Raw genomic sequence first — 26,409 nt, 5'->3', positions numbered from 1 at the left:
GACCTTCAAGCTCATCCAAGCTAGTGGTTTTCAGACTGTACCACAGACATCTTAGATGTTCCACAGACCCCTTTCCCACCAGCTCCTCTTTTGCAGGGCTGTTAAAGGGAATGGAAGGAAAAAATAGGTATATGGAAGCACATGTTCTCTTAGCAGTTTTAAATGTTGGATTTCTTAAATTCCTTTTGAGAAAGAGTTCCAAGTCTACCATTTGGCAACCATTAATCTAATATCCATATCCCCTTGCATATGAAGAAGTGGTAACAGGCTCAGGGTGATTGGCTTTCCCAAAGTCACAGAGATCTTAGTAACAGATCCAGATGATCTTACTTTTACAGTAGGGCTTTTTTAAAAACTTCTGAAAAGTGAAAAAATTCATTACAAGATTTTGGGCTAACATTCTATTATGTTTTCACACAAAAACCTTGACAGAAATATTCATAGCAGCTTTATTCGTGATACCCCAAACTGGACACAATCTAGATGTCTGTTAACAGGTAAATAGACAAGCTGTGGCGTGTCCTTGTCATGGAATACTACTTGGCAATAAAAAGGAATGAACTAATAATACAACAGCTTGGATGGATCTCAAGGAAATTATGCTGCATGAAAAACGTTACATACTATATGGTTCCATTTTACATGGCCTTCTTAAAATGGTGAATTTATAGAAATGGAGAATAGATTATGGTTTCCAGAGTTTAGGAATCAGGGAAGGAGGGAGGTGGGTAGGGTTATAAAGGAGGCACTTGAAGGATTCTGGTTGTTCAGTACCTTTGCTTTGGTGGTGGCTACAGGAGCTTAGAAATGTGATAAAATGTTATAGAACTTCAACTCACACCTGTAAGAATGCCTGTCATCAAAAAGTCTGCAGATAACACATACTGGATGGGACTTCTCTGGTGGCCCAGTGGTTAAGACTTCACACTTTCATTGCCAGGGACCCAAGTTCAATCCCTGGTCAGGGAACTAAGATTTCACAAGCCGCACAAAGCAACCAAATAAAAGTGTGTTGGAGAGTATGTGGAGAAAGAGGAACCCTCATACACTCTTGGTGGGAACATAAATTAGTGCAGCCACTATGGAAACAGTAGGGAGGCTCTTCAAAAAACTAAAATTAGAACTACCATATGATCCAGCAGTTCCACTCCTGGGCATCTATCTGGAAAAAATGAAAACACTAATTCAAAAAGATATATGCACCCCAGTGTTCATAGCAGCACTGTTTACAATAGCCAAGACATGGAAGCAACCCAGATCCCCCATTAACAGATGATTGGATTAAGGAGATTTGGTGTGTGCACGCACATGCACACACACACACAAAATGGTTAGCCATAAAATAGAAAGAAATTCTGCCATTTGCAGCAACATGGATATGCTAAGTGAGACAGAGAGAGGCAAATATTGTATGATATCATTTATATTTGGAATCAAAAAATAATGCAAATGATTGTATATGTAAAACAGAAACAGACTCACAGACATAGAAAACACACAGTTACCAAAGAGATGAAGCAGGAGGGACAAATTAGGGGTATGGGATTAACAGATACAAACCAGTATGTATAAAATAGATAAGCAGCAAGGATATACTATATAGCACAGGAAATTATGGCCATTATCTCATAATAACTGAAAGTGGAATATAGTCTGCAGAAATACTGAATCACTATGCTGTACACCTAAAAATAGTATAAGGTAAATCAATTCCAGTTTTTAAAATGACATAGAACTAAACACACAGACAAATAAGTGCAATAAAAATTGGAGACATCTGAATGAGATCAGTGGATTCTATCGATGTCAATATCCTGCTTGTGATATCGCAGTATAGTTTTATAAGATGTTACTATTGGGGGAAATTGGGTAACTGGTACATAGGATCTCTCTGTATTATGTCTTACAACGGAGTTTGAATCCACAATTATCTTATAATTAAAAGTTCATTTTAAAAATAAAATACAGATACCTCCAAAAAATAAAATGTTATTATATGGATTTATTATTTAGAGCCAAACTTGGGATGCCACAGTTTTTGAGCCCAGAAGCCCAGAGTCTTTTACGAATGCTTTTCAAACGAAATCCTGCAAACAGATTAGGTAAAATTCTTAATTTGTTTCTTTTTTGTGTTTAGTGATGTTTGTTTTCTAGAGGGTGGATGGATATTTGTACTGTGGAATTATGAAGTAGTAGGGCAGGTGTTAAAAAAGTGAAGACTAAATAAGCATTGTATATCTATCCTTGAAATAAAATTGCTATTTAATCAAAGCTAATTAATTTTCGATAGGTGCAGGACCAGATGGAGTTGAAGAAATTAAAAGACATTCATTTTTCTCAACTATAGACTGGAATGTAAGTATGGAATGAAAACTTGCTTGAAATATATTTTTTTAATAATTAACACATGACTAAGGCTCTCTTTTTCCCCCTCCAGAAACTGTATAGAAGAGAAATTCATCCACCTTTTAAACCTGCAACTGGCAGACCTGAAGATACTTTCTATTTTGATCCTGAGTTTACTGCAAAAACTCCCAAAGGTAAGGAGAAAATGTGAAAACCCAAATATAAGACAATCTATATATTTTTTCTTGTTCAATCAGAAAAGCTTATCTAATATAAATCTTTATGCTGTCCTCATTTCTCCCCTTCATACAATATCCCTGCTGCAATAACTAGATCATTATTAAATCCTTTATAGCATGTTATAGAAATTAAGGTCCTTGTTAAATCTTTTAGCAAATTATGTTGTACCTTATACAGATTTGAAAACATCATTTGGTTGTGCATTTATTTACTTGTAGCTATGTTCACATGAAGTACTCTAGCATAAATAGTGCTCGTGGAAATACTTGTTCAAATCCCAAACATAGCTTAAACTTTATGTGAGGTGTGATAACTTCAAAATGATTCATATCCTGTATTGCTACTGCTACTGCTAAGTCACGTCAGTCGTGTCCGACTCTGTGTGACCCCATAGATGGCAGCCCAACAGGCTCCTCTGTCCCTGGGATTCTCCAGGCAAGAATACTGGAGTAGGTTGCCATTCCCTTCTCCAATGCGTGAAAGTGAAAAGTGAAAGTGAAGTCTCTCAGTCATGTCCGACTCTTAGCAGCGACCCCATGGACTGCAGCCTACCAGGCTCCTCCGTCCATGGGATTCTCCAGGCAAGAGTACTGGAGTGGGTTGCCATTGCCTTCTCCATTTCCTGTATTAGGATATCCTAAAATTACTGTTGTAACTGTTATAGAGAAGTGATCTTTTGAATGGTAAGCTATATTTCATTAATTTATATGTGCATTATACATAATGGTGTGTTTTGCACTTTAATATTCTCTTATTTAGGTGTATCAAATCCCAGGTTTATCACTGACAAGTAAATAAATAGAAAATGTACTTGTGTGTGTCATTTAAATCTGGCTATAAAGCTTTACAGCCAAAAAGCCTGACAGTCTATAATATTAGCATTGAAGGGTGTTTATTTTTATAAGGCAGTCTTAGAAATTTGGATTAATACATGAATAGAATTTTATCAAATGCATAGACAATGATATGCATAGAATTGATGATACACGGAAGTATTTTACTTTGCTTTCTTAATACAAGTTATTTTGATAGAGGGAAAATCTTAGAATAGAGCAGTTCTGTCTTATGTTCTGCCCAGATAGGTTCTCTTAGCAGACGTCTTCGATATAGTGGGGCTTCCCTGATAGCTCAGTTGGTAAAGAATCTGCCTACAATGCAGGAGACCCTGGTTCAATTCCTGGGTTGGGAAGATCCACTGGAGAAAGGATAGGTTACCCACTCCAGTATTCTTGGGCTTTCCTGGTGGCTCAGCTGGTAAAGAATCCTCCCACAATGCAGGAGACCTGGGTTTGATCCCTGGGTTGGGAATATTCCCTGGAGAAGGGAAAGACTATCCACTCCAGTATTCTGGCCTGGAGAATTCCATGGACTGTATAGTCCATGGGGTCGCAAGGAGTTGGACACAACTGAGCAACTTTCACTTTCAGTATGATACTGCCACGTTAATGTAAAATTCACTAAATATATATTGCTGAAGATATCAAGCTGATATTAAAAAGAATTTTATGTGGAGTTGATGTTTAAGTAGATATATTTGTTTTTTGCTTGCCTGTAGCCTTTAGAGTATGTTTATAAATATTAGTATGCCTAGTTGGGTTTTTATATTTATGAATAACACATTTATTATGCTTTTATTATTTCTTTTTATAGTGAACATTAGCTGTATTGTGGAAGTATTTTTCTGTTTTTGTTAATGCCGATAGATTCCACAGAAATAGTTTGAATAAGTATACATGTAAATGTCATAAAATACATTTTAAGGACTGCATACCATGATTGTCCTAGGATATATATATATATATATATATATATATAATTTATATATATACATTTGATATTTTATATATTTAGTAATTTTAACTGGAGTTTAGATTTCTAGATTCTGACATTATGTCTTGAGACCACTGGACTAAATTTTGTGTCTCCTAAATTATCTGTAGACGAACCTTGTATCTCCCTCTAACCAGGAGCTATAGCTTTGTTAGGTTATTATTTAGAGCTGGACTATCCAATATGGGCTTCCCTGGTGACTCAGAGGGTAAAGCATCTGCCTACAATGCAGGAGACCTGGGTTCAATCCCTGGATCGGGAAGATCCCCTGGAGAAGGAAGTGGCAATCCACTCTTGCCTGGAGAATCCCATGGACAGAGGAGCCTGGTAGGCGCCAGTCCATGAAGTTGCAAAGAGTTGGACACGACTGAGCAACTTCACTCACTCTCACTCACTCATCTAATATGGTAGCCAGTAGCAATATGTGGCTATTTAAATTAATTAAAATTAAAAACTGTTTCTTAGTCACACTAACCACATCTCAAATTCTCAGTAGCTGCGTGTGGCTAGAGGCTACCATATTGGGCAGCGCAGATAAAATTTCCATCACTGTAGGAAATTCTCTGGGACAGTGCTAATATAGAATAACAGTAACCCAGTAATTTATTCATTTAGTATATTCTTCAAATGAATTAGCTATTTTCTGGGCTCTAAGGGACTAGGATGTCCTAGTTGTGATGGCAGTAAGTCATCAGGATAGTTCTGATACAGTGACTCACTGAGTTATCCTGAAAGTACTGAATACCTGAGAAGTGGAGTTCCAGAATAAGTGAGAAAGGTCATAATGTGGACAGTTCTTCCCTTAATTACCTTTCAAAGCAGTTGCCTTCATAGTAATTTATTATTTTCAGATTCACCTGGCATTCCACCTAGTGCTAATGCGCATCAGCTTTTTCGGGGGTTTAGTTTTGTTGCTATTACCTCAGATGATGAAAGCCAAGCTATGCAGACAGTTGGTGTGCATTCAATTGTTCAGGTAAGTGAATGTCTTAAGTAATTTTAAATTTGAAATGTTGTAAGATATAGTTCACTGTGTGAATAATTATGTTAGATTTGATCTGCTGACTTTAAGTGAGCAGCTTAAAATGCATTGTATATAATTGGCCCTTAGAAATTTCTTTCATATGCCTTTGAAAAGGTTGCATGTGCCAAAATCCTGGATACCTATCTGACTTGAAAGTGAAATTCTAAGAGAGTTGAGATTGATATCACCATCTTGTCTCTCTTGTCTGCTGTGCCTCAGAATGTTTATCAGGCCTTGTTTGTTTCATCCTCTGTCTCTATTAGATGAGATATGATGAGCTGAGGTCTCCTGTTTCACTGATGTTTTATAACAGGGGTCAGCTGACTTTTTCTATAAGGAATAGATAAATATTTGAGGATTTGTAGGCTGTATGGATCTCTACTGCAACTATTCAACTCTGCCATTGTAGCACAAAAGCAGCCATAGAGTGTCCATAAATGAATCAACATGGCTGTGTGCCAATAAAACTATATTTAGAAAAACTAGCTGTAAACCAGATTTGGGCCACAGACCATAGTTTGCCAACCTCTGACATAGAAGTAGATAAGAAATAAAAATGAACTTAAACTTTAAGTTTTCCAGGTTTGTGTCTTTATTCTTTTGGAGCCTGCATTGTCATTAGGAAGAAATGCCTGTGGATGCTGCCTTAGGGTGCCCCCTACTTCCCTTTTCCCCTCTGTTGGTCAGTGCAGGAGAAAAAGGAGTTATAGAAGCAGGTTTCTGAGGGACTGTGAGAGTGTGTGTCTGTGTGTGTGTAACAGGAAACTGCACTACTAAATTAAATAGTATTAGAGGAACACAAGTAGTTCAAACCATTAGATTTTATTTCTTCCCATCCTAGTATCATTGAAAGATAAATTTAATTCATCTTCCTAATCATAGAGGGAACTAGATACATCTTTTGAAACATTGAGCTCTTTTTAGGGTATAATTAGTGCTTGAATTTGCCTGATGATTAAATTGCTTTTGCACTTAAGTTTTTTTTTTCCACAACAGTCCTCTTGCTTTCCACTTTCTAGAAAATCAATTTAAACACTTTTTTTTTTAACAAAGTTCATGTTTAAATAGTCTGTCCCTTTTACTATGACAGGCATGTGATGTATGGTAAGTGTCTAAGTCAAAACTTCTGTACATAACATAGAAATCATAAACATTTTTTCTGTAGAATTCAAGTTTTAACCTATAGGCATGCTGAGGGGTGTCTTCAATACTATAGGCAAGAGCAGAACAACTCCCCTCAGTCTGTTTGTAGAACTAGTAATTTGCTGTTCATCCTCCTCCTTATTACTAGTCCTCAAGCCATTAGCAGCTTCTCTAGACAGAGTCGTAATGAAGCTATGACTTGAGGGTAGAGAAAGGAGGGCATGGCTGGTGATAGTCCAAAGTGACAATAAAATAAGTATCACCTTCAGATATATTATTTTCTATAATCCTCACCTTCTGAGAATACACAAGTTCAAGGGTACATGGTCTACAAGTGGTGCATCTAAGACAAGAATCCAGATGTTCTAATTCTGAATCTTTCTGATCTTTTCTTCTACACCAGAGGTTTCAAACATCTCCCCATTTGCTTCAAAGACATGTAGCCGTTTGGATAGTAGAATGGGTAATGATCACAGGCAAGACTGTCAAAAACCACGTAGCTCCATGTTTTTTGTTCTACATATTCAGTTTTTTTTTTAACATAATCTTTTTAAAAAGGAATATTTCTTGCTGTACATTTTATCATAGACACATCTGAAATACAAAGTTGTAGAAGAATGACTGCAGTTAAGATTCACTCTTAATTTTACTAAATTCATTTACAGTGCATGCTGATGTTTCCCTATTACATAACGTACCAAAGTCATTACAGAACTCTTTATCAGCTTATAATTGTGTTTGTAGCAGTTGCACAGGAACAGTATCCAGTTTACTGATGGATATGAAGTAAAAGAAGATATTGGAGTTGGCTCCTACTCCGTTTGCAAGAGATGTATACATAAAGCCACAAACATGGAGTTTGCAGTGAAGGTAAGTGTTTTTAGATTTAAAATGCAATTCTAATACTTATAAGTAAGAAAAAGATCTGAAGGGATGTACATTAAGATATGAATAGTGGTAAATATTCGTAAACATTCAGTGAATAAAAGTGTGATGTTTTATTTTATTTTGCTTTTTGTGTTTTTAAATTTTCCACAATGCACATGTATTGCTTCTGTAATAATAGTTATTTAAGAAATAAAAAATAAATAAAATGTAACTCTAACAGTTCTTATTCATGCATGCTAGTACCAGTTAAAAATTACACTCTGCTTTGCTAAGTGTGTCCTCTGTTATAAAAAGCTAAGGTAATTTAAATGTCTAACTAGTGATCTTCAGGATCTTAATCTGGAACCATAGATTCCCCTGTAAGCTCAAAAGATAAGGCAGCATACATACAGTTTGAGAAAGGCGGTACCAGTTTTCACCTGACCTGGTTTTTAGTATCATGCCTTTTATTCTCAGAAGTCCCCATTTATAGTCAAACTTTCAGGGAGTTCCTTGAAATTTTATGCTGGATTTTGAATGTGTCTATTTTTATGGCAAAAATATTGATACATCCTTCACATTTAAAAGGATCTGTGAACCAATAAAAGAATAAGAACAAATGTCATAAAATATATCATCATTAGCTATTTTAATTTAGTTAAGTGTCCTAAGACAATAAGGAATTTCTTAGCCAAAAATCAAAACACATGCCTCTATGAGGAAGTTTTGAGTCCAAACCCAGACTTCCCCAGTGGTCCAGTGGTTAAGATTCTGCCCTTCCACTACCAGGGGCACAGGTTCAATCCCTGGTCAGGGAACTAAGATCCTGCAAGCTGCATGGGTGTGATCAAATAAATAAAAGTAAATTTTAAAAATTAAAAACTAAAACAAAGCCTCCCAATGTGTTCTGGTTTTCACAAGACTAGTGCCAAATCATTTCCTTTGAGTTGGCATGTCTTTTCCCTGTATCCTTCCTCTTAATCATCCATCTGCCTGATTCCACACTATCATTTGCAGTTGCTCACAGTGAACACTTGTATGTTTGTCTTCCCCATTCTCCAAATAAAGAACTGTTTTCACAAATAAGTCCATTTCAGATAGCAGGTTTGGCTCATATTGAGAGTTACAAGCTCTTTCCTAGGATGATGGAGCATTTGGGTATTATTATACATGTTAATTACTAAGCTGTTTTAAAACTGAAAGTATGAAGATCACAAAATTTGTTTTAGACTACCTTTTGGATGAAATGAAAGCAAAACTTGTTGCCTTTTAAAAAATATAGTACTGCTTTAACAGATTAAAACATTTAGAGGAGTATTCTGAAGAAGCAGCTGACATAAAAGGGTTGGAAAGCTAAATTAGTATTTTAAAGGGCTTTATGATAATAATTAAACTTAATTCTAGCCAAGTAGAATTTCTAGGTATGGTATTCTGCTTAGCTTTCTGCCTAACTTCAAAAATAAGCTTGTTCTACTTAACCGTTAATTAATTTTTTATAAGTAGCTTACAGCTAATGGGATATTCCATTGAAGCATTTTATTTAAAAAAGTAAAGGTAATCCAATAACTGTATTGAATTACAATAAACAAACTCTGGTGGTGGTTTTAAAGATATATCTTGCTCTTCTTAATTATCTATATTGATAGAGGTGAGAAGTTAACTGAGTTCCCAAAGGTCTTAAGACATTTAAAAATGGAAGAAAGTTATGTTAACTGTGTTCTTGGTACCTTTTCTTGAGGCTTTTGAGCTTTTGTTAAATCCTAAACTTGTTACAAACTTAAACTAGACAGACCTGATGTGAATGTGACTCAGGGCATAGAAGTTTATGGTCTTACCATCTATATCAAGACCAGCATTCAAATTTTGATTAGACAATTTGACCAGGTACTTGAGTAAAAATTGTTGATAAGTGACTTATAAATACAGTGTTTACCCAAAATAACACCTAAATCTGTAGCTGTAAATACTTGAAGTTTATACTGTATAGTTCATGAAATTTTATGATAAATATTTGCCTTTTAGATTATTGATAAAAGCAAGAGAGACCCTACAGAAGAAATTGAAATTCTTCTTCGTTATGGACAGCATCCAAACATTATTACTCTAAAGGATGTAAGTAGATTCTTTTAACATAGATCATTTGAATCAGTTGTCTAACTCACATTTGGAATCATGTGTTAGACAAAGAACTCGATATAGTGAGCAAAAATAAAACAGAGGACAACATACATAATTCAAGTTACAGAAAAAAATCATGTATATAGTTAATTTTTCTGCCTTTAAGAAGAAAGGTATTAATGATATTATTGCTCTTAACATCAGTATTTACTGGAACACTTAGGTATTAATTATATTTAGGTTGAACTAAGTCAGGCTCCGGCTCTGTGTGTGTGTGTGTGTGTGTGTGTCAGTCAGTCGTGTCTGACTCTTTGCAACCCCATGGAGTGCAGCTCGCCAGGCTCCCCTGTCCATGGAATTCTCCAGGCAAGGTTACGAGGAGTGAGTTGCCATTTCCTTCTCCAGGGGATCTTCCCAACCCAGAGATCAAACCCAGGTCTTCCTTGTCGTGGGCAGATTTTTTACCATCTGAGCCATAGGGGAGGCTCTGTAGGCTCCCCAAACTGTCTTCCATAGTACTGCCAGAGGGAGCTACCACTTCTGTGGAAGTAACCATGTTATTTTCCTACCTGTAGTTCAGGCTGCCCATCACCTCTGGTCCCTGCCTTCCTCTGTCTGTAGTGTTCACACTTCCTCACATACCCCATGCTCTAGCCATGCTCAAGTATGTACATTTTTTTTTAATGTTTTCTTCTACTGCTCTTTCTTTTATATGATTCCCTCTGTTGGGAATACTGTTTCCCTTCTTTGCCTGGCTAATTACCACAATCTAAGACTTAGCTAAGGCATTACGTCCTTCAAGCTTCCTATTCTGCCCACCACCAGCCCCGAAACAACTGAAGTTTCCCTCCCTGCTACCATTGACTTTCGTCATAACAGATATGTTGGCAAAGGTTGCAAACTCCCCAGGCAGCATTAAGTCCTCTCTTGCCAATCGTGCTCATATGGGCTTAGAGGCCGTGTTTGGGTATTATAAACCAGAAATGTCATGTAGCCAACTCAGTCAGAGGACTCCTAAGGTACCTTTCACCTCTGAGATTTTGTGAATTCCAGTGTTTATCCCTCCTTCTCCTTCCTAACTGAAACTCCAGTTTCCTCAGAATAATGTATCACTATTCATTCTTAGAGGAGTTTAATATAATCCATTAAAATGTGAAGCTGTTTCACTTAAGTGACTCTTTAATTAATATAACCTCCAAGAATCCAACCAAGTACATTAAAAAAGAAATGTAGAAAATATTGAATACTTAATTTCAGTCTTGCCTGGGGAATTCCATAAGCTATTACTATTTTTTATATCTTTGCTCCTTCATGTCAAATTCCAAAGTCTCTAAAATAATCCCCACTTTTGTTACAGCATCACCAACAATTTTTAAAACTCATTTCTATGTCTGTTTCTCCTTACTAGAATAAAAACTTTGAGGGCAGGTACCTTGTTTTCTCCATATTCGGGGCCCCAGTACATGGTATCTGTTAGGGAGCTAAACAGAGCTGTGCAGTAACTCTATATGAGAAGAGGTGAATAAAAAGGCATGAAGTTTAAGGAGAGGGTTATTTCAGTTTGGGATTGCCTAGAGTATAAATCCAATATTACGTTGAGCTTGCTTTTTCTATATTAGAAGTGAATTGGTATACTTCTGTATGGTTGAATGAAATTTCTCTCTGCTACTTAATCTTCCTACTTAATTCTTGCCACAGTTTGTCTTTTAATTTAATCAAAATCAGAGTAATTCACTGTACTGTGCATATAAATATAGAAGTTCTGCAGTTGTAGAAGTTCCAGGAAAATCTCAATCACATGTCTTTGTAGCAGTCCCTCTCATCATTAGTAGATAGAAAGATCGAGAGGAACACACCCTAAGAGCAGAAGTTCAGTGCCCCTTCACATTCCATACCCATAGCTATTTTGATTGCCTTGAGTTAAGCTTCATGGAAGGAAATCAGAGGTTATTTTTCTGACAGTATCTCGTCAATTCCTATTTTAAAGTTTTTATGTGTATAAAATTGTTTACAAATTTTATATCCTTCATTGGTTATGATAAGTAAAATTGTCCTTGAATATAAATTGAGTTTTAATTTCTCTTTACTATGCTAAATGTCATGCTGAGCACATGTAAAGCTTCACATAACTTTTTGCATTTTTGGTATTGAATTTTACAGGTATATGATGACGGAAAATATGTGTATGTAGTGACAGAACTTATGAAAGGAGGTGAATTGCTGGATAAAATTCTTAGGCAGAAATTTTTCTCTGAGCGAGAGGCCAGTGCTGTCCTGTTTACTATTACCAAAACTGTTGAATATCTTCATGCACAAGGGGTAAGTATTTTTAACATTTTATTAACCTAATGTATATAAAACACCTTATGAAATTTGGTATAAAATACTAAATACGTTTTTTCTTTTTCACTCTTAGTGTTTGAGCTGAAATTACAAAGATAGAAGTTAGTTTATGCATGTAAAGAAAAATAACTATATTACGTTAATTATGCTGCTGTTTTTCCACTATGCAGATTTCTCACATTGAGCCTGAAGTTCTACTTTGAAATTTTAGCTTGTTTATAAACATTAAGTTCTTACACTTCCCAAGAAGTACGTGAGATTTTGTGACCTAGAAAACAGCACCACTTTTGCTAGGTCACTGCATACTCTTGAGAATTGGGCCCATTTAGAGTTTAGACAGGAGAAGGCAATGGCACCCCACTCCAGTACTCTTGCCTGGAAAATCCCGTGGACGGAGGAGCCTGGTAGGCTGCAGTCCATGGGGTTGCTAAGAGTCGGAGAGGACTGAGCTCACTTTTCACTTTCATGCATTGGAGAAGGAAATGGCCACCCACTCCAGTGTTCTTGCCTGGAGAATCCCAGGGACAGCGAAGCCTGGTGGGCTGCCATCTCTGGGGTTGCACAGAGTCGGACACGACTGAAGTGACTTAGCAGCTTAGCAGCAGCAGAGTTTAGACAAGAACCAGAGTCATAGGTTGTATTCACTTGTAAAAGGAAATCCTTCAAACAGACTAGGCCGAAGAGCCACCGGATTTCTGACTGGTGGGTGCTTTCTTCCTTTATTCCTGCATACAGATTTTTAGTAAATGGCAAAAAAAAAAAAAAAAAAAAAAACCACCATATTTTTTAAAAGAAGTGAGTGTGGGAGGGAAGAGGAACAAGAGAGAGGTGGGGAGGGGGGAAAGGAGAATAGCAGAGGAGCAAAGAGGAATGGGAGGCAAGAAAAGAATAACAGACCTCTTCTTAAGGAGTTTATTTTCAGTACATTATTCTTGTTTTCTTTGTCTTTGCCCCTAGAAGCTAACAAGTGAAATGTGTTCATTTAATTCTAGAGCTTCTTCACTTGTAGCTGCTCAAGATTTGCTTATTACTGTGACTAGAAACTAATAGAACTCAGTTTTCAGTGAAGAATTTGTGACTGTGCAGTCATCTAACTCTTCTGTGTTCTTAGTGCCTCAGCAGTAAATAGTTATTAAAAACTGATCTGTACAAGTGAAGTTCTGGATGTTAGGATGTGAAACTGAGGCTACTGATTAGAACATAAACTCAGAATTGGGTGACAGAAGAAACACATAAGTCTAATAAGGGGCATCAGAGAGACTTAAGATAAAAGAAGTATTCCAGTAGGTGATTAAAGGGAGAAAGTAATACAGAACTCTAAAGGAATGGTATCTTTCTGTGTGTGTGCCATTGTTGCTTGGATATCACATAGGCAGTACTTAGGTAAATCTGGATTTTTGTTTCCTTTTTGTACTTAAACCCATGCCTATTCCATTGAGCCTGTCCGCATATTTATTGTGTTCATCCATTGTACACACCATTCACTCTACGTAGAATGACTACCCCGACTTCTCTGGCTTCTACATTCAGTTCTTCAGATCTTAAATCAGTTGTTAAATCCTCTGGAGACCCTTCCTGAGCCTCCCGAGTTGTGCCCTGTCACTCACCTATTTATTCTCTGCCTCCCTTACTACTGGGTAAGCTCCTGGCATGTAAAGGCAAGGATCTTACAGGTCTTGTTCATCAGAGTATCTGCAACTCCTTGTATAATATCCTGGTACATGATAGATATTCAATAAATATTTGTTGAACGACGAATAACTTGGAGACAGATATTACTGCTATTTGCATTTTTCCTTAATCCACTTAATTGGACAAAGTGAGGGAGGGGGGTAAATACTGTTCTTTCTTCCTCCTTTCCTTGCCACAGTTCTGTGTGAGAGAGTTATACTTACACTATCAGTATTTTATACTGTTAGAATAATGTGAAGGTCACTACCAATCATCTTGTTAAGTTTGTGATAAATAATTTTCCATAATGGAGACATATTGTTAATGTACCTCTTTAATTTGTATTTCAACTAGGTGGTTCACAGAGACTTGAAACCGAGCAACATTCTTTATGTGGATGAATCTGGAAATCCAGAATCTATTCGAATTTGTGATTTTGGCTTTGCTAAACAGCTAAGAGCAGAAAATGGTCTTCTCATGACTCCTTGTTATACGGCAAATTTTGTTGCACCAGAGGTAATTGTGAAAGAATTTGCTTGCAATATTTCAGTATATTTAAAGACTCATTTGCTTTGTTTTGGCCATCTTCCCTGGTAGCTCAGATGATAAAGAGTCTGCCTGCAATGCAGGAGACCCGAGTTTGATCCCTGAGTCGGGAAGATCCCCTGGAGAGGGGGGATCCCTTCCAGGGATCCACTCCAGTATTCTTGCCTGGAAAATTCTTTCCTGATACTCTTTGAATTTCCTGATTTTTGTCACCATCTTCCTATATTTCTAAAGCTAAAACATCATGGTCTTTTCTTGTCTTTAACTTTGTAGCCAGTTAGCATCTCTGTTATCCCCTACAACCAGTTTGGGCTTCTTCTGTTCACAGACCTGCCTTCCTAGCTCCTGCTTCCTTCACTGCACCCCCAGGTGACTGCCACAGCCTAGGTGCATGGCGTCCCTTTTGTCATTGTCTGATCAGTCCACAAGATGTTGCAAAGCTGCTGAAGTCTTCCTCAAGCACTGCTTTGATCAGGTTGCTTGTTTTCGTAAGAAATTGCAGTTCCCCATTATAGCATCTCTAAAATCCACTGCTTTGCCCTCAAAATTTCTTGCCTTTGGATTATCACTCTGTAAATCATAACTACAAGCAAGATAATAAAAAATAATAGTTAATCCTAATATAAGGCTTGCATGTCAGGTACATATGTTAACAGATTTCATCCTCACAGCTTTAATTTGGGTATAATAATTTGTTCTCATTATAACTATGTGAGGTGAGTACTTTTATTTGCATTTTACAAGAAACAAGGTGCACAGTGAGGGGTGATGCCATTTGCCTGAGGTCAGACCTAGATTTGAGCCCAAGCAACCCGGCTACAAAGTTTGTGCTTTACCATGTGCTAGATATTTCACAAAAATGATAATAGTTGATAACGTTAGACTAGTTGGATTATAGATTTGGATTCCCCCCTCTGTTTTCCAAACTTTACTTTTTAGATAAAAAAAATTTTTTTAAGATTATTTGATTCAGTTCTCCCAGTGATACTAGAACTGATGAGGGACAGGTTTTTTCCTTTATTTGTTGGCATATCCACAGCCTCTGTCACTCACTGGTGTTCAAGCATGACCCCCTAATCCAGCCATCTCGTTTTTCCCCATGATTGTTTCCTACTTCATATAAGCAGTCTGCTTCTTAGAATCACCATGTAGCTTTTATGCCTTGGCACATTGGAATGTTTTTTTGCTTCAGATCCTGCCTCTAAATTCACCTTCAGGAAATCTTCTGTGATCAAACTGTCCTTAGACTGACCTCTTAACTCTTCCTGAAATCCTCCTCCTGTACTATTTCTCCACATTCAGTGGATCACCAGATCCTTTCCTTTCTGATTCCTAAATATTTTAGACCTTTTTTTCCCTTACCCTGTGTATCCAATCTTTACTGAGTCCTTCCCATTTTATCTTTATGTCTTTTCCTCTTCATGTCCTGTTTTAGTACAGATCCTCACAGCCTTTCACTTAGTTTGCTACAAATTGTCTCCAATGAGGTGGCCTTGTGTCCATTCTCTCTTCTTGCCAGCTTTTTCTCTATACCTTGGGTTATCTTTCTGGTATACACATCCACTTATTTTATTTTCCTCTTTAATGCTTTAGTGACATCTGATTGCCTGCAGGGGGAAGAAAAACCACCTAGATTCCTTAACAAGACATTTGTAAAAAACTCTTCAGGGAATTTCCTGGTGGTCTAGTAGTTAGGACTTGGTGTTTTCACTTTTGGCGCCCACGTTTGATCCCTGGTTGCGGAACTAAGATCCCAGAAGCCACGTGGTGTGGCCAAATAAATAATTTAAAAAACCTTTAAAAGACCACTTCAAAAAATAAAAATTAAAAAAATAAAACACCACTTCAGTCTCTCTATAGAATCCCCTGTGTGGAAATCTGGCCACACTGAACTTACGTGTCACTAAGCAGGCTCTGCTCTCTTGCCCCTGCTCTCTCTCACCTCTTCATTTTGCCTCCTAAATTCTTCCTTATCGGCCCAATACAAGCAGGCTGCCTCCGAGTCTTCCCTCTCTCCCCATATCAAGAGTGAATTGCTTCTTCATCTTTATACCCATATCCTTAAAACATAGTTTTGTTAGAAAACTTATCATGTTGAATTAGCTACATATATGTTTATTTCCTTTGCAAGATTCTGATTTTCTTACAGAAAACAGTTGCTTTGTATTTGTCAAGTTTATGCCTAATAATAGTGATGATTAAATCTTGAGTATATATATATATATATAAAAGTACAATTTGGCTCTATACCATTTATAGTCTTATATATATAGTCTTATATATATAAGTCCATATATGTATAGTCCATATATAGTCTTATATTTTATAGTCTTATATTTCTTTGTTTTGTTAATTATTTCTGCAGCCCCTTACAAAATGTAAATACATTTAAATAAGAAATTTACCGTCAGTTTATTTTTATAGTCCTCTGTGTGCCACAGCAGCATTTGTTAAATTAATCTGAATATCAAAATTTAAATTTATATATATGAAATATTAGTAGAAGTTTCTAGAAATAGTATTACTATATTGCCTTGTTTGTTAATCATGCTCTGTTTTTCTTGTATGCATTGCTTTAGGAGACATAATTTAGTTCACAGTCTATCCAAATCTGTATATAAACAACAGTGTGTTAATACTAATTTTTGCTTTTTCTAGGTTTTAAAACGACAAGGTTATGATGCTGCTTGTGACATATGGAGTCTTGGTGTCCTCCTCTACACAATGCTTACTGGGTGAGTGTGTACCATATGTTGTAAGCATTTATTCATCAATATTTTTGTTACATTATCTAGATTTATTTTTTAATCTCTTATAATACTTTCTTTCCATATTTTCTCTTGTTGTTTAATAATACAATTCTATGTGTATATGTGTGCATCACTGTTATACCTGTATTACTATTTTCTGTAATGTACTATTATTAAGTTCTTCAGGTTATGAGTTGATTTCTTTCCATATCTTTTTTGTACTCTGTGTCATAAACATATACTGTTTTAAATATTTTATTCTATAGTATGTCATGTCTTAATTATATTATTGTATATTAAATCTAAATTAATATTTCATAACCTGTATCTTGACCTGGTACTGTATGAAGCTTCATATTGTTGTTAATTTTTACTTAAGTATATTTTAATGAGGTGTAGCATTAAATGAACTACTTAGAGTACTTTTGGATATTGCAAATAAATATGAAAATTACACACCAAAAAAGAAACTTTATTCATTAGCATTTTATTCTGTTATAAATTAGTTACACTCCATTTGCAAATGGCCCTGATGATACACCAGAGGAAATACTGGCTCGAATAGGCAGTGGAAAATTCTCACTCAGTGGTGGCTACTGGAATTCTGTTTCAGACACAGCAAAGGTAAGTATGGCTTCCTATTAAAGCTTTTGAGAAAATAATTTTTCATAATCCCTAGTGAGAAAAAATAATATCAGTTAGAAACTTGTTGATAAAGCAGTATTGAAATGACATCACCAGATACCTCAGACTCAAAAATTGATCACTTATGTTTTTTCTTTCCCAGAATATATTGGTTTGGCCTTATTATTTATATATTTCATGCTACTTCTTACTAATGAAAATGATGAATAATACTTATGGTGGTCCTCATGATTTGTGTGTTTCATCTGTGCCTCACACTGCACTTTACCTAAATTATCCCCTTTAATCCTCTTAACAACACTGTAGAATAGCTAGTAGTGTCGCCATTTCACAGTAGGAAACCAAAGCCCAGAATTTTAGTGTGAACTTCTCCACAGTTACACACCATTCATGAGTAGATGCTTCAATAGAAACAGCTGATTCCAAAGTCCTTGTTCCCTAGAATAACTGTACCATGTTCTATTTTTGGTCCATATTATGAAGATAGGGGTCTATCTTTTTCACAATAAATAGTAGTTTAGTTTTATAGTGTCAACTTGAATTGAAAAACCTTTCTTGCTAGCAGACTTGCCATCCCATGAATAACATTGATGCCTTCTAACTCTGCTCTAGTTTCACTTTATTTGAAGAAAATTCTGTTTGAAAAGAAGAGCAAAGTTTTCCATTTCAAAATAAGAAAAACATAAAGGAGATGAGGAAGATACATATTGGTAAAAAGTGCTCACTCCTTTTTCTTAGAGGTGGATGCTAGGCTTGAAATGATTGCATTAGTAAATAGGATATGTCAGAAATTTATATAGATAATTTTGGCATGGAGATGAAGCCTCAGTTGACTAGTTTAATACCTGTGTAGATAATATATACTATTGTAACTGTATTTAAAATGATATGCTAACTTTTCCCTTTGTTTAACAATAAAATTTCTTAAACCAGATAATTCATTTTTCTTGGTACTTTTTACTTTTTTTAAATTCATGTATTGAGCACCTACAATGTGCTTAATAAGTGAAGGTGCCAGGGATAAAAGATGGGACTCAGATAGAATTCCTGATCTCAAAGAGCTCTCAGTCTAGTTGTGAGATGGCTAGAAATAAACAGTTCAGTGTCACATATGCTTTTACAATGCTCTGCTTACTGTGCTAAAGAAGTTCACAGATGATGTTTGATCAGAAAAATTTCATGGAAGGCTTTCCAGAAGCATTGAAGGGATTTGCCAGGCAGCTTTGGGAAGCAGAAGGATGTAGTCCATCCCAGGCTCAGGGAGCATGCATGCATGGTCACGATGGCATGGGAATGGCACAGTACCTCCAGGGTGGTGCACGGAGTTTGATGTGACTAGTACAAGGTACATGTGAGACGGTAACTGATAAACCACAATTATGAAAGGTTTTGTCAGTCATGCTCAGGATTTGGGATTTTCTCTAATTACTGGGGAGCTACTGAAAAATACTAAGCATTGTAGTGATCAGATTTTCCTTTTTCAAGTTCACTGTGGAGTAGTAATTCTTAACCATTGGGATCCACTGCAAACTTTGTCACAATTGGTTGTCAGGCATATCAAGTAATGTTACCATAGAAAGTACCATAGTTTATACATTCCCTGGTTTTGTAATAAGTTAAAGCAAGTCTAGCTTATCTCTATGACTTTTTTTTTTCATATGGAATGCTTCACGAATTTGCGTGTCATCCTTGTGCAGGGGCCATGCTAATCTTCTCTGTATCATTCCAATTTTAGTATATGTGCTGCTGAAGCAAGCACTGTCTCTATGATTTTTAAAATTTGGTTCTCATTCACTTGCATTTTATGATTTTTTTTTTGAGTGAAAGGCAGGTGAGGATGAGATACAAATAACACAAAAAAAATTACATCCAATGCACAGCCTATTTTATGAATGCCCACATGATTACTAATAAGTTTTGCTAATTTGTCCAGTTAATACTTGTGATTATAAGTATAATGTAATATGCTGAATACCCACAAAATTGATAAGTAGAAGAAAATAAAAATGACTCTTGTAATCTGTGGAGGGAGCATTTAGAACACTCCAATTCCTGTTATTGGACAGTTATATCCTGCTTTTACAAAGTAGTACAAAAAAATCTTAAGTAACTGAAAGTTACTTAGAAATAAACCAACAAAAATGTAGAGAAAATCAGAATATCTGAGGGAAAAAAGAGCCAAAGTCCTTAAAGATACATAAACTGTGGTAAATTTACCCTTTGCACCAGAATTACTGTTAACTCAGGAGAAAACAAAGACTTAAGTTTTTACTTTTTTTTTAAACATCATCATATTGACTAAATTGCTTTGTACCCAAAGGTCTGCTACTTGGAAAGAATAGTGTCATGGAAGCCAAGGAAGAATACTACACAGTATCAGGTGCTATAGAAAAACAAATAACAGGTTTAAGCTTGTTTTATTCTTTTTCCTACTACAGGACCTGGTGTCAAAGATGCTTCATGTGGACCCTCACCAGAGACTGACCGCTGCCCTTGTGCTCAGACATCCTTGGATTGTCCACTGGGACCAACTGCCGCAATACCAACTCAACAGACAGGATGCACCGCATCTGGTCAAGGTGAGCAACCCACTGGGGCATGCATGCCACATGTCCTCCAGGGGACACTGTGAGATGCCGTCTCTGTACCACAGCACCTGGCCCTTTCACTGCCTCTCAACATGCATCCACTTCTCAGGTGAGATTCTCATATAGTGGGTGGTCTAGAAAAGAAAAAGTCAAAGCATGCCAAAATACCATCCTAAAGCTAGTTTAGGAATGATTTCTGAGTTTATTAATCAGATCAGCTTTGTGGACTTCCTGGCTTTTCTTTGTACTTTTCTTTCTTACACACAAAACCCAAAGCAGACTCTGAGGTTGTCAGCAGTGGCAAAACACAAGTTCCAAAACAGCATTCCTTGCTGACTCTCATGGTAAAGGATTGCAGAGGTAAAAAACAATTGAATAGTCCAGAGAAAAGTAAGGACTGGTTGTTATGAGCCCACCCCTGTCCTCTCTCATCCATAATTTCAACCTCTCTCATTGGCCTCTTCAATTTTAGTTAGATGAGAGGATTTGACTAGTGTGGTTATTTTCATTATGAGCCTAATAAAATCTATGTAAATTTGCACGTGAAGAAATTATCTGGGGAAAATTCATTTCATATTCTGTGTATAAGTGACTACCCACTGTCATTATTTGTGACCTTTCTTTCCTGTTTTCAGGGTGCCATGGCAGCTACATACTCTGCTTTAAACCGTAATCAGTCACCAGTTTTGGAACCAGTAGGCCGCTCTACTCTTGCTCAGCGGAGAGGTATTAAAAAAATCACCTCTACAGCCCTGTGAAGTGACCTCAGTGAGATGTTTGGTACCGTGGTGTAAGTTGATAGCACAAGTTCTGGTGACAGGTAGCACATATCTGAGAGGCACCTGCAAGCACACTGTCCCAGCTGGTACCCACAATGCTGCTGCTCCTGCTGCTGCTCCCGCTTTTGTCTCTTCTCGCTTTAAATGATTGTTAGCAAGTTAGATTTTCCTGGAGCTTCGGATGAAATGAAAATGGAAACATGATGAAGATATATTCACTGAATCAACAAGAATAATAATGAACACATGAATACCACCTAAAAATACACTGAATAAAGTACTCTACACCACATAGCATTATTTTTATAGGAAATATTTCATGTCCCTTAAATATTCTTCGTTAGTTATAGGGATGGACAGTTTATGTTAAGCACTTAGCTTAAACAATCCGTTTCTATTAGCACTGTATCCCTTGTGCCATCCAACATTTTGTATGTTTTTGTAAACAGTTCATATACAGTACATTTCTGTACTGCTTTCTTTAACGTATACATGCCTTGTTTAACTTGGAATCTATTATTAATCAATTGACTATTAAATCTGGTTAAATAGTTCACCTGACTTAACAGTATTGTTGGACAGCCCTCAAAATGGCCAGATTGTAGAACAGCCTTTGAATGTAATACTTCCAAAATGTACATATCTTTCCCCATGTCTGTTTCACTGGTTCATTTGTTCGTTTGTTTGTTTCTTATAGTCAGGTGCTCTGTCAGGCTAACCTAGAGAGCTGTTGTGATAGAGAAAGTTACCGTGTGTGTGTGTGTGTGTGTGTGTGTCTGTGTGTGTGTGGTATGACAGACATCAAGAGTACACCTATGAAGTTAGTCCATATACTTTGCAAATACTTAGGGTCTTTTTTCCTTAATTAAGGAAGTAGTCCTTGAATTTTTTATCTTAAATCATCTCCATACTTAGATTTTGGCATACATTTGGGATTTTTCCCAATGTACATCAAAAACCTTTAAAAGGCATGGTGAAGAGATCGCAAAGGAAAATTTAGCAACGGGTCATTGAAATCCCATCGGATTTTTCGTGTTTAAATAGATCAAATTGCAGAATTTAGCATATGAATAACAGGATACCTGTTCTTGCATACCTGCAGGAAAAGTATGCTTTTTTGTGGGGGAAGAAAAAGATAAATCATAATGAATTATATCCCATTAAGATGCTCTATATTAAACACTAATTTGAATGTAATAAAGGCCAAGGGCCTCTCTATGAAATTTGGACTTAAACTTTCTTATTCTAGGGAATAAAACATTCTGGATCAAATATTATCTGTTCGAACCTTAAATCATAGCTGAGGTAGATAGACTAAATGAATGTTTAGCACTGAGTGTTTTATGAATTCCTCCTGATGATTTATAGCCATATAATGCTTTCTTTTATTTTTTAAAAAATTTTTATTGGCATATAGTTGATTTACAATATTGTATTAGTTTCATATAATGCTGTTTTTAATTTCAGAAATGATCAGTTTTCAAAATGGGCACTGTATCTGCTTATTCATTATCTACATCAAATTTGGTAGTTTCCACAATTTCATTAAAGAAATTTCTGCATCCATTATTACCTGTATCTTTGCCAAGCTACCTAGCATACATCAGTATGTAATACGAAAAACATATGAGCAAGGAAAAGATGATTTAACTTATTTCATTGAGAATGTGCCTGAACAGATCTTTCCTAGTCATGTACTAAGCCATTTACATCAGAAATCTCTTTTCCTGCCAGAAGCTTTAAATCTTCCCCCCGAGAGTACAAAGCCAAGAAAGCATGGTTTATCTAAATGTCTTGGAAGCCACTTGTTATTCCTTAACTTCTCCTCTGTGTAATTCAAGAGAAAGAGAAAATTGATCATGCCTTTTGCCCAGGTGACACAAAATGATTATTGCCTAGAAATCAAATATAAATTTGTCTTCTAAATTAAAAAATACATAAGAGGAAGGATTTCAGAAAATCTAGACGGAGAAAGTTTTAAAATATTCTTGAGTATATGGATGCTAACGATTAACACCTGCTTTCCATTGCCTGGAAATAAAGGTGTTTTTTTTTTTCTCCTCTATTAAGTGTTTCAAACCACAGTCATCCCAAATTCTTGTCACTTATGTAATTCTAGGCAGAAAATAGATCTTTTCAGATTTTTGACACTGACACTATTCCATAAGTGCTTAGGTGTATTGTTAATCGTAGTCTTTTAAAACCAGAAGTAAATGTGTAAATCCTTATAAATTGTCTAGTCCAACTTTCTCATATTGCATGTAAAGAACCTGAGACCCAGAGCAAAGACTAGAATCCTTAACTTCCCATTCAGTTTCCTTTCCCTCATAACACCGTGCTGCCTTCCCCTCATATTATCACACGACCATGAGCTGAGTTGTTCAAAAACTATAGTTCTTGGGGCAGTCCTCTGCTGGTACATGAATGCCTTCTTTGCCTTCTATGCCTAGAAGAGCTGCCAGTTTTATTGGAGAATAACTGGTTATATGTTGACAAAACTGAAGGCCTTCTGCCTAAAAAGCAGTTCATGATTTATTTCATCTGTGATTCTGGTGTTCGTATTGCCTTTGACTTAGAGCAGACAAACTTGGCTAACAATGTGCTCTAAATGTAGTGCCTGTGCTGGGATAACCTTTCCATTAATTTCTTCAAGTCCAGTTTCTCTTGGGCCCTACAATTGGGGGAGTGAGGCCCTTTCCCATTAGTGCTGCTGGTTACCTCCCAGGAGGTTTTAGTTTAGTCTGAAGGATATTTCAATATGAAAGGAACTAAACTAACAGGCCAGTTTCACAAACCTCCTCTTAGCTTATAATCCAAAATAATATCCAGAATGGTAGGTTGAATTTAATTACCAAGCACATACTGGAAAATACGGATTACACTATACCATGTGTTTTCTATCCTCCCTTTCAAGTGATGATGGTAAATTAAGGTAAGTTTTTTGTCCTCTGAACTTTTCGTATAAGTAAGTAATTTCAGTTCCTAATTCATAGAGATTTCTTCTTTCTAAGTATAATAGACTCTTCACTTTAGCAGATTTGATATAGATTCATTTATTTGCAAGCAACCCCAAAAGTCCAAAAATATAATTTTGACAAGGCAGAGTTGGGATGCTGTGAGGCTGGAGACTGACGTGGGAAAAGTCGCTTGGTGAGTGTCTGGAGAGGGTGTGGTGTGTATGCAGTAGAGATTCCACATTTCACACACAGTGGGCTGCAAGGAGCTGGTTTGGGTCAACCTTTTCCCATCTATTTTTAAGAAGTGGTTGCTGTTGGGACAAGGGAACATCATGGGAGGTGGGGCTAGTCTGTTAGCTGTACCTTGTACCCTCAGCCCAGGAAAGGCTTCATGATTGGGCACATTGGGTTGGGTAGGAAAAGCAGTAGGGTACATCCAGCCTCAGGTGACAGCAGCAAAGCATTCACAATTTGGGGGCTTAGTACAAATGTGCATCACCACAAAAACCAGCAGTACACATTTCAACATGGCTGTGATTTTTCTCAACTTCCTGGCCTTTATACATGAGCTGAAAATTTTCAGGTTGCTTGACTGTATTTATAGAGAAAATTCTCTCTTATGGTGGTATCGAGCATTTGAAATTTACAAAGGCATTAGGACAGATATCTCAGGAATGTAAATGGTCAGAAAAGGTCTGCTTTCTGTGATTAACAAATATGATGAGTTCCATTGCTGACCTTGGTGCTTAAACCAGGGGGTTCCAACTAGTCCTAGAGCTCTGTCCTTCTGAAAGGTCCACTTCCATGTGACTAACAAACTGGATGTATACTTTGAGCCTTATTTAATTCACAGATAAGTTGACTTAACTCAGTGTTTTTATTTCAATTAATGAAAACAGTCCTCTCTTCACCTCCAGATTGCTTACATTTTGCTGGTCTCCCCAAGTGACCATTAGTGGAGACCAATTAATGAAGGAATGAAATTTGCTGGGTTTTTTTTTTTTTTTTTAATTTGCTTTCTTGGGACTGTGGTGTTCTGCAGAGCCACGCTTAACCACTTTTTCTAGTGAAGAGTCTACAGAATGATAACTAAATATGGATGGCCAAGAAGATTTTGTATCTACAGTGCGCTTTATATATTTTTGACACTGCTGTATTCCGTGTGAGCGAATGACCTGTAACTGGTTCCAATGTGACTGAGTGTTCTCAATGAATTCTAGTAGCAAAGTCAACTTAATTTTCTTAAGCCTTGTATTACTATCTGTCTCACATTTACCACTTTGATTCCAGTCTTTTAACTGTTCATAACAGGGCATACCAAGGGTTGGGATGAGAGCCTACTTCCTACCTCTAAAGGCACTTTCCTCATTATTTTGCCATATAACCTTGAAGTGCATGATAAGCTGTTTAAATGTCCATGACTTCTCCCAGAGCAACTAGCAAAGTATATGACATTGAATAGAGATTAGTGGAAAGGAAAATTTAGAGACTAAACAGAGGTGTCAACCTCGAGAAAACCTCTGTAGAGCACATACCATTTGAGTACAATGTATGTAAATGTATGTGAGAAGAGAGTTGCTATAATAGTCCTCTCTAAGTAGATTAGTTCAATATCTAATGGAAGTGAAAATCTTTACTCCTATTATCACTATAGTACTGAGTGAACTGTATACTGAGTTTTTCAAACAAGTACTTAAAGTAGAACTTTTAAATATAAAGCAAGGGCATAAGGACAAAGGTTTTGGTTTGTGTTTCTCTAAGTGTAGTTTACCATCTAAGGCTTTCTTTTTTAATTTAAAAAAAAAGCTTCAAGGTATTGCCATTCCTTAGCATCCTTAATAATTATGGGTGATGAGTTTTTAACTCTTAAGATTATATACCTGTATTACGTTTATCTTAACTCTTACCCTAAGCAAAAGGGAAGGTATACACCTAAGGGATGTAATTATTTTGCATTTTTGGCCATGGGTGGGAAAGGGGTGGGTATCTACTTAAACAGTTTTTAAAAAAGAAAAAAGTCACAAATATTTTTCTACTCTTATATATGATTTTACTTTATACTAGTTTCTCTCTAGTAAGGCATGCCAGAAGCCCATGACACCATATCATGAGTTCATATGTATTGTACCTTTTATTGGTGGTTAAATCTCATCAGATGCTTGGCACTGCTGCCATGATTATGAAATGCTTGTAAAGGATTAAATATCACTGAATATTTTAAATTGTTTTACTTAAGAGTCTAATCTGGGAAGTTTTCAAATCATACTATTAATGTATAATCTAAGCTCTTTCAGATGTATCCACGAATAATCCTGGAACAATATTGCTTGTATTCCTGTCACAGAACAGGTTTTGTAATCTTTAAAAGAAATGAAAATTTATATAATAAAGTTTCAAATAAATGCATGTATGTCCTTTTATGAGATTATTTCACTTAGGTTTGTCCGTTAGATGCCAGCAGCATGGCCCTCCTTCCCCAGTTGTGACAACCAGATCTCCAGACACTGTCAACATTCCTGGTAGAGAACCACTGTTTGACAATTGTACTTTATTTCTCTGTCA

The 26,409-nt window shown here is 36.4% G+C and overlaps 1 protein-coding gene and 1 non-coding gene across 7 annotated transcripts in view; one reads left to right on the top strand and one right to left on the bottom strand.

The window, feature by feature from the left end:
• RPS6KA3 (ribosomal protein S6 kinase A3) overlaps positions 1–26,253 on the top strand; it is a 102,498-nt gene extending 76,245 nt beyond the window's left edge. For all 6 annotated transcript variants that reach the window (XM_065916208.1, XM_065916210.1, XM_065916204.1 and 3 more), the window contains 12 exons: positions 2,014–2,102; positions 2,291–2,355; positions 2,438–2,540; positions 5,268–5,392; positions 7,328–7,453; positions 9,473–9,562; positions 11,729–11,887; positions 13,937–14,098; positions 16,787–16,863; positions 17,385–17,502; positions 19,962–20,102; positions 20,747–26,253. In XM_065916208.1, the coding sequence (XP_065772280.1) occupies positions 2,014–2,102; positions 2,291–2,355; positions 2,438–2,540; positions 5,268–5,392; positions 7,328–7,453; positions 9,473–9,562; positions 11,729–11,887; positions 13,937–14,098; positions 16,787–16,863; positions 17,385–17,502; positions 19,962–20,102; positions 20,747–20,869 (1,378 nt within the window). In that variant the 3' untranslated portion in view covers positions 20,870–26,253. The remainder of the gene's footprint in view (positions 1–2,013; positions 2,103–2,290; positions 2,356–2,437; positions 2,541–5,267; positions 5,393–7,327; positions 7,454–9,472; positions 9,563–11,728; positions 11,888–13,936; positions 14,099–16,786; positions 16,864–17,384; positions 17,503–19,961; positions 20,103–20,746) is intronic.
• LOC136154864 (U6 spliceosomal RNA) lies at positions 19,176–19,282 on the bottom strand. Its single transcript, XR_010660570.1, has one exon. It is a non-coding gene; the product is annotated as a U6 spliceosomal RNA (small nuclear RNA).
• Positions 26,254–26,409: the final 156 nt, after the last annotated feature.

This window comes from Muntiacus reevesi, chromosome X (assembly GCF_963930625.1).
Source record: "Muntiacus reevesi chromosome X, mMunRee1.1, whole genome shotgun sequence".
Lineage (NCBI taxonomy): Eukaryota > Metazoa > Chordata > Mammalia > Artiodactyla > Cervidae > Muntiacus > Muntiacus reevesi.
The sequence above is the reverse complement of the archived record's forward strand: the minus strand, read 5'-3'. Positions and strand labels throughout refer to the sequence as shown.